This window comes from Pezoporus flaviventris, unplaced genomic scaffold, assembly GCF_033815535.1.
Source record: "Pezoporus flaviventris isolate CSIRO_AGI_PZ_B2104156 unplaced genomic scaffold, CSIRO_AGI_Pfla_v1 ptg000042l, whole genome shotgun sequence".
Taxonomy (NCBI): Eukaryota; Metazoa; Chordata; class Aves; order Psittaciformes; family Psittacidae; genus Pezoporus; species Pezoporus flaviventris.
Window position 1 is genome coordinate 203114 of NW_026892590.1, and position 8164 is coordinate 211277.

General features: G+C 58.1%; 1 protein-coding gene across 1 annotated transcript; it reads left to right on the forward strand.

The window, feature by feature from the left end:
- Positions 1–2603: 2603 nt before the first annotated feature.
- On the forward strand, positions 2604–7832 carry SH2D5 (SH2 domain containing 5). Its single transcript, XM_061466594.1, has 9 exons — positions 2604–3499; positions 3665–3745; positions 3861–3935; positions 4230–4373; positions 4467–4667; positions 6097–6253; positions 6352–6454; positions 6541–6700; positions 7507–7832. The coding sequence occupies exons 1-9, from the start codon at positions 3416–3418 to the stop codon at positions 7705–7707; spliced, it is 1206 nt and encodes a 401-aa protein (XP_061322578.1). The 5' UTR covers positions 2604–3415; the 3' UTR covers positions 7708–7832.
- Positions 7833–8164: the final 332 nt, after the last annotated feature.

Here is an 8164-nt window from a genome sequence, read left to right on the forward strand (position 1 = left end):
CAAATCTTTGTTAAATGCACTTTGCCAGCGTGAAAGAGTGGGGCTGCTTTAGCCTAAGCACTGTAGCTCAACTGACTTGTGACCTTTCTCTTCCCTGGTTTCTCTGGAGGCAAAGGTGAGCAAGTAGAAAGCTCTGTTTGAACCTCTTCCTGCTTGTCTTCTCCCTCTGCCCCCCATCAGTGGCCAGTGGGGACAGGAAAAGACCAGCTGAAATCATCCCCTGCTCAACAGAGCAGCACCTGCAGTCAGAGCACTCTCTACCTTGTCCTTGTGCACTGGTGATTCCAATGTGACCTGACAGTTTCATTCACCGTGCTTTGGGAAAGAGCTTGGCATGTTCCATGCTGAGAGGAGCGGCAGTACCTCTAAAAATCAAATGCAAAACAAAAGAGAAAACAACCCTATTGAGTTTATTCTTTTTAGTTGCTGTCCCTGTGTGCTGTCTTGGACAACAGGGAGGTTAGAAAACCATGTCAGAAATGGCCTCAATTGTTGTCAGCCCCATAGCAAGGGTGCAGACATGGGGAGGTTAAAAAAATAAGTTATGGAAACTGGGAGGGTGAAAGCCCTGGTCAAAGAGTGATCCACAGGGATGCAAAGCAATAGGAAGCATTAGTTCATGGCTCGCTCTAAGGGCTGCTTGTACGGGGGTTTGACACTTCAAGGAGCCAAGTTTGAGGAACTGCTTCACTCAAGGACACGTATTTACAGGGGCACTGAGCCCTGCCCCAGCTGTAGGGCAGTTTGTGACCTCCCTCATCCCAGCATTCCCACACCGACCACCCCATGGGCAAAACACTGGTCTGGATAACACTGATGTTCCACACGTGGCTGTGGCTCAGTTTTGCTGCGAGGCACCTTGAATTAGAGCCCTGTGCTGAAAACAGCCATCGGCTCCCTTGGTCACCCCCAAACTCTTTGGCTGGGGTTTTAATTGCTAATTAAGTGGTTTCTGTGCACTGAGCCAAAACAAGAGCTGTGGCTCTGGTTGTGTTTAATCCCAAGGACCAATCCTTGTCTCCTGAGAGCAGCAAGTGGGATTGAACAGGAAAATCATCATCCCGTGGCAGCGTTGCCGGTGGAGCTCTTCTCCATCTCCGCTTCCTGGCCAGCCTGGGCTCCGATATGTTATTCCTCAGCCCCATCTGTCCTCCTTGTTCCATTTTTCCGTTGTTTCTCTGCGAGTTCTGCTGGGGCATCTCACAGCATCTCCAAGCAGCCAGCGCTGGCGGCGGCCCAAGGTTGGAACACTGCTCTTTGGAGCCCTTTCGCATCCTCAGGGAGCGAGAAGGGGATTTTGGGGTGCACCCTGAGGCGTCAGACCCCGTCTGCTCCCCAGACTGTTGCTTTCCCTTTCCAGGAGCCAAGCACATCCCTGAGGCTGGGAACAGCTTTGCCCTCAGGCAGCTGGAGGATTTTGGGCACCTGAGGCTCTGCGTTTGCAGTGAGGTCAGAGCCATCCCTCTTTATTCCCAGCACGAGCAGACCGTGGTGAGCAAAATTCCCATGGGAATTCAGCAACCGGGGTGAAAAGGGTCTGAGCATCAGGGCAGGGGGAGGCGAGCAGCGACCACGTGTGTGCGTGGTGGGGTTAGAAATCACTTCTGGCTGGGCACGCAGGAGGAGAGGAGAGAAAACAGGAGAGAGGGAAAGGAATCCAATGCAGCCGCGTCTTCCGAAGAGCCCGAGCGCTGCTGCTGCTGCTTCCAAGAGACGGAGAGAGCCGGGGAGGTAAAATTGCAGTGATTCATCGTGGGCAGATCGGAGGCAGGAAATGGGAGTTCGCTGCCTGCCCCGTGCCCGCTGCGGGCTCGGGCTCACCGGGGCCTGGCTGGCGGCGAGGGCCTGACGCCAACGGGTCGAGCATCCCTGCGCCACGGAGGGAGCTGCCGAGGAGCCACAGGGAAGAAGGGAAAGAACCGGCGGAGGCCGAGAGCTGGAGCCAAGTGGATTTTCCTGCCTGCGTTTCTCCGGAGCCATCCGACAGAGCCCGTGAGCCGGGGAAGGGGGCACAGGGGATGGGGGGCTCTGGGGATGCTCGGGGTTTGGGTGTCACCCCCCATCACCACCACTAAATCTGGGGGTCAGCATCCCTCCCGATGGGGACCACATCCCTCCCCTGGGGTCCACCAGGGTGGGTTGGGGGCTCATTGAGAAATGAAGAGTGGGAAAAAGGGGGCGGGGCTTGGGGGCTGCCTGCCTGCGGATTGGCTGGGGGGAGAGGGGAGAGACCCCCCAGATTGTGCCCGAAGGAGAGGGGTAAACTTGAGCTTGCAAAGGGGATGAGGGCACCATACGGACCCCGCACCCCCTTAGGATGCCTTTCGGCTGCCGGATTCCCCCCCCCTTTCCCCTGTGCTTGCACCCAGGAGGCTGCAGTGCGGTCTCAGTGACACGAGTTGTGCCTGGTCTCAGCCTGTCCAAGGGCTGCAGAGGGCAAAACCCCCTTGGGTGGCTGGAGAGGGGCCGGGAGCACCCTTGGGTGGGCATCTTGGCTGTAAAAGCCCCCCCAAACCTGCTGCCCCCATGCTGGTGTTTTGGGGATCACCCCTGAAGGATAGCCATGGGGTCTTGGTGCTGGGTGGCCAGTGCGATTGGAGGGAGGGGGGAATGGGAGAGACCCCAGAATCTCTCTGGAGTTTGGGCTGTGGGACTGCATGCCCCTTGCTTGGGGTCTGGACTGTTTGCTCAGGATCACATTGGTTTCAATTGGGACCAGGATGCAGGGACCATATGTGTCACCTTTGGGGTTGGGATCTGGGGACCCTCACATCACGCTAGGGTCAGGACATGGGGACCATCTGCATCCTGCACAGGGTTGGGATGTGGGACCTTCACACAGTGCTCAGGGGCAGGACATGGGACCCTCACATTGTGCTTAGGGTCGGGATGCTGGGATCCTTGATTCAGTGTGGGGACACAGGGACCTTCATGCTGGGGTTGGGGTCACGCTGTGCAGAACCTTACACGCACTTGGGGTCACAGGGGGCCCTTGCATGGGGGCTGGAACGTGGGGACCCCAACGTGCTGCTTGGGACGAGGACATGGAGACCCCTGCATTGGGTTTGGGGTGCAGGGGCCCTCCCGTTAGGGTTAGGACCAGGATTTGGGGACCTTTTTATTGGGGTTGGTGTGGAGGGACTCTTGTGTCAGGGCCAGGACTCGGGCTCACCTGCACTGGGGATTGGGGGCCACCGTATGAGACTGCAGCATCTCCTGAGGCTCACTGGGCCTGAAATGGGGGGACAGTGGGGGCAGGTTGTGTCTGTCCCCTCCCTTCTCGCAGGGACTGTGACCGGGGGGTCAGATCTGAGCTCCTGCACCACCCTGGCTGGCTCCAGATAACTCGGATGCAGCACTGGAGCTGCTTAACCCCATCCTGATCCAGCCTTCGCCCCCCCCAAACCCCACTGCCATGAAGAAGAAGGCGGCCAATGGGAGGGGGCCGGATCCTGCAGCCCCCCAGCAGCGAGCCCGGGGCATCACCAAGTCAGCAGAGGTGAGTTACCCACAGGAGGGGGGCCAGGACACCCCAAGATGGGGTTTGGGAGTGGGTCTGTCCCCAGTCCATCCCCTCAGGGTGGGCTGATTGCCCTGGGGTGAAGCAACTGCAGCAGCATGGGGGGGTGTGTTGCTGACATGGGTTGGTTTTGGTTCCCCTCAGTACGTGGGCTCCTTTGTGGTGGAGGACTTGGACCTGGAGCAGCGAGCAGGGCAGCTGGAGGAGCAGCTGCAGGCACTGAAGGTCGGGCACCCACCACTGCTCCCCACACTGGGAAAACAGGGGGACCCCCAATAGTGGGGGGACCCTGTGGTGACATAGCCCAGATCCCCCCCAGCGCTGTGTCTCTCCTGGCCAGGACTGCCCCAGGAGGAGATTGGTGGTGCTGAGGTTCAGCTTGCAGGGGGTGAAAGTCTACAGTGCTGATGGTGAGGTAGGGATGCTGAGGTGCTCAGGGGTGTTGGGGGAACTTGGGGGTGCTGGGGAGCCCATGGGTCCTGGGGGGGTCATGGGTGCTGGGGGAGCTCAGTGATGCTGGAAAGCTGCTTTGCGGGGAGGTTGCACCTCTCTGAGCATCACTTTCCTCTTGGGAGCCTGCTCTGCATTCACAAATAGCGCTGCAACCTGCAGTGCCGTAGCGGTGCCCTCAGGATCACTTGCACCCCAGGGTGCCGGGGGGCGGGGTGTGCTTGGTTCAATGACCCCCACCTTGTCCTTGTCCCCACAGACGCTGCTGATGGCGCATGCGCTGCGCCGGATCCTGTACAGCACGTGGCGACGCGCCGACCGCCAGTTCGCCTTCGTGGCCCGCAACCCCCGCAGCCCCGGCAGCCCCCTCTTCTGCCACCTCTTCGTGGGGCTCCCGGGTGAGGTGAGTGTCCCGGCACCCCCAAAATAAACTCCTCTTGTTACAGCTCGTTCTTGCTTCTATTGGGTTAACACCCGGCATCTTCTGCCTCCGCAGGTCCAGACCCTGCATCTCCTGCTCTGCCGCTGCTTCCAGCTCTGCTACCTCCTGGCTCACCCCGAGGAGCAGGCGCCCGATGGGGAGCCCACGGGGCCGGGGGTGCTGCGGGAGCCGCTCAACCCCGAGGAGGTGTCGCGCAACGTCAACGCTCTCGTGTCCTTCCGACGCCTGCCCGCGCTCGGCTCCATGGGCGCAGGGGTAGGTGGTGGGGGGCTCACACATGCGGTGTCTGCAGGGCCTTTCCCTCCACGGCGTGGTTTTAGCACGGTTTTGCCTGCTCTTCGCGTGGCTCTTCTCTCCCAGCCTTTTCTTTGTGCAGTTTCTGTCACGGCAAGACGTGCACGGCACTTTGTGCGGGGCGTTCGTCACGCTGCAGTCTGCTTCGGTTCCTGCGCAGCCTTCTCTCGCGCAGCAGCTTTCATGGCGCATTAATGCACAGCCTGGTTCTCGTGGTGGTTCACAGGGCCTCTCCTCACACGTCCCCCTTGCACAGTGGGGTACACACAGCGTTTTGCACAACCTGTCCTTGCACGGCACGTGTTTACACACCCCCCCCTGCACAGCCCATTTCTAACAGCCTTTTTGCGGGGCAGCCTTCTGCATGTTTTTGTCTTGCATGGCCTTTTCTCACAGCGTTTTGGACCAGGAGGTTTTTGCACAGTGCTTCTGCAGGGTGTTTTTCATAGCATCTCTTTGTGTGACGTCTCCGACAGAGCATCTGTTGCACGGCATCTTCTTACACGGCTTTCTTGGCACGGTGATTTTTGCAGAGCAGTTCTGCAGGTGATTTATTGCAGTGGTTTCAGCGGGGTGCTCTTCGCAGCGTGTTTTGCTGCAGGGCATTCCTTACATGGGTGATCGCAGGGCATTTCTTGTGCAGCATTTTTTTGTGCAGTGTCTTTTTGCAGGGCATTTTCTCGCTCAGCATGGCCTACAGGGTGGGCTTGTGCACAGCATTGGTGGTGGTGGTGTTTAGCACAGCATTCCTTGCATAGGGTTTTTTGGTCATGAGGTCTCGCACGGCATCTTTTTAGGGTGACAGTTCTGGTGTGGCATTTTCAGGGTGTCATTTTTAAAGTGTAGTTTTTGGGGTGTCAATTCTGGTGTAGCACTTTTGAGGTGACATTTTTTGGGTGCAATTTCTGGTGTAGCACTTTCAGGGTGTCATTTTTAGATGTCATTTTGGGAGTGTTATTTTTAGGAGTAATTTTTAGGGCGTCATTTTCGGGGTGCCATTTTTGAGGTGTAATTTTTAGGAGTAATTTTCAAGGTGTCATTGTTAGGAATCATTTTCAGGGTGTCATTTTTGGGGTGTCATTTTCAGGGTGTCATTTTTGGGGTGTTATCTTTAGGAGTCATTTTCAGGATGTCATTGTTAAGAGTCATTTTCGGGGTGTAATTTTTAGGGTGTAATTTTCAGGATGCCCATTTTGGGGTGTTATTTTTAGAAGTCATTTTCAGGGTGTCATTTTTAGGTGTCACTGTTAGGAGTCATTTTCAGGGTGTCATTTCTGGTGTGCCGTTTTTGGTCCAGCGTTTTTCTCCATGGAGTTTCGTGTGACGTTTCACACTGCGAGACACCCACCCCCCCCTCCATCACCCCTCTGACAGCCCCTTCACCCCCCAGGACCGACAGGCGGAGGGCAGAGCCTGGCGCCCTGGGAACCCCTACTGCTCCCCAGTGCTGGTGCGCAAGAAAGCCATCCGCAGCAAGGTGCTGCGCTCGGGGGCTTACCGGGACTGTGGGGCTGAGAGCCAGCTCCATCAGCCACCCCGTGACACTGGTGAGTGCCGGGGGGGGGAAACTGAGGCACGGGGGGCACACACAACCCTAGCATCATGGGGTGTTCTGGGTGACGAGGGGATTAATGGGCTCCCACAGCACCAGCAGGATGGGAGAGCAAAGGGGCAAGGAGCTTTGCCTTCCTCCCTGAAAACGAGAGCATCCTTGCTGAGAGCATGTGGGGCTTCGCCGGCATCTCCAGGTGGGTGCGCAGGACCCCCCCGCTCATCCCCATCCCTTCCCAATCCCTCCCCTTCACACCCACCCTCCGCCTCGTCCCATCCGTAGGGACAGCGGGATCGCGCTGCTGCGCCGCGATGTGCCCGGCGCCTTCCTGCTGCGCCCCGAGCCCGGGCTGGCCAAGCGTTGGTGCCTGTGGGTGCGGGCGCCCTGCGGCATCGTCACCTACGGCCTCGTCAGGACGCACCAGGGCAGGTTCTGTGTGGAGGTGAGGGCGGTGCATGGCCAGCACATGGGGGTGCTTGGGGTGTTCGTGTTGGGGTTGCAGGGGTGCGACAGTTGCACCCGGTAAGGGTGTTTGATGTGTTTGTGCATGGATGCACTTTGGTGTAAGTGCATTCGACGCATTGGTGCATTTGTGGGTTTATTTCACTGTGTAAGGGAATTTAATGCATCAGTGCATGGATGCATTGGTGCGTTTTTGTGTTTAATGCCCAGGGTTAGTGCATTGGATGTGTCTGTGCATTGGTGCATGGATGCACTGGTGAATTTGTGGGCTTGCATCACTGTGTAAGTACATTTAATGCATCTGTGCATTATTGCATGGGTGCATTAGTGTGTTTACTTCACTGTGTAAGTGGATCTGATGCATCTGTGCACAGCTGTATTGGTGTATGGGTGCATTGATAAGTAGGGGGAACAGTGTATGGGTGCCTCAGTGCATGGCACGTGGGTACCAATGGGTGTGGGTGCATGGGTGCTTCCATGCTTTGATGTGTAAATACAATTGATTTATGGGTGCGCAAGTGCATCCATGCATGTTTATGTGCTACACAGATGCATTGGTGTGTGTTTCATTCCTGGGTGCACGGGTCATGGGTGCCTTTGATTCGTGGGTACATCAGTGCACAGGTACATCAGTATAGCACGTGGGTGCAGTGGATGCATGGGTGTATTTGATCCTCATGCATTGGTGGGGTTTGCGGGTGCATTTGGGGACACTGGTATTTGGTGCAGGGGTGCACAGTGCACGGGCACCGCAGGGTCTCACCTCTCCGGTCTCCCCCACGGCAGCACTCCAACACCGAGTTCCCCAGCGTGGCCGCGCTCCTGGCTCACTACTCCGCCGCACCGGGCGGATGCTTCTGTCGCCTGGCCCCTGGCCGCCGCAACCCCGGCTACGAGGAGCGGGACCCCGGTGGCGGGGCCAGCGCTTGGGGGGACACTGCCTGGGCCCCCAGCGGCCCCGTCGGGGCGCAGCATGAGCGGGGTTAAGCTCAGGCACCCCCCCCCCAGGGCACCGGCCCCCCGACAATCCCCATTGAGCTTTAAACCGCTGCCGTCTGCCTTATCTGCCCCCTCCCGCGGCTGCGTGCGCTGGCAATAAATGGCTGTCGTGCTGCGGGTCTGTTCTTCCCACCGCGGTGAGCGCTCACGCACCCTCGTGAACTCACACTCGGGCACTTACAGGCCCGTGCACGTGTGCCCTGGTGCCCGCGCACGCTGGCAGAACTGCGCCATGCGCTCACGCTTGCACGCACACCTGCACTGTGTGATTGTGCTTGCACGCTCAGGCCCTCGTGCTCTTGCACGCTCACGCATGGCTACAGCCGCACTCAGACACCCGTGCACTTGCACTCGCACACTTCCACTCGTGCAATTGCCCTCTCGTGTTCTTCCACGCTCACACATGGCTACAGCCGCACTCGGACACCTGTGCACTTGCAGTCGT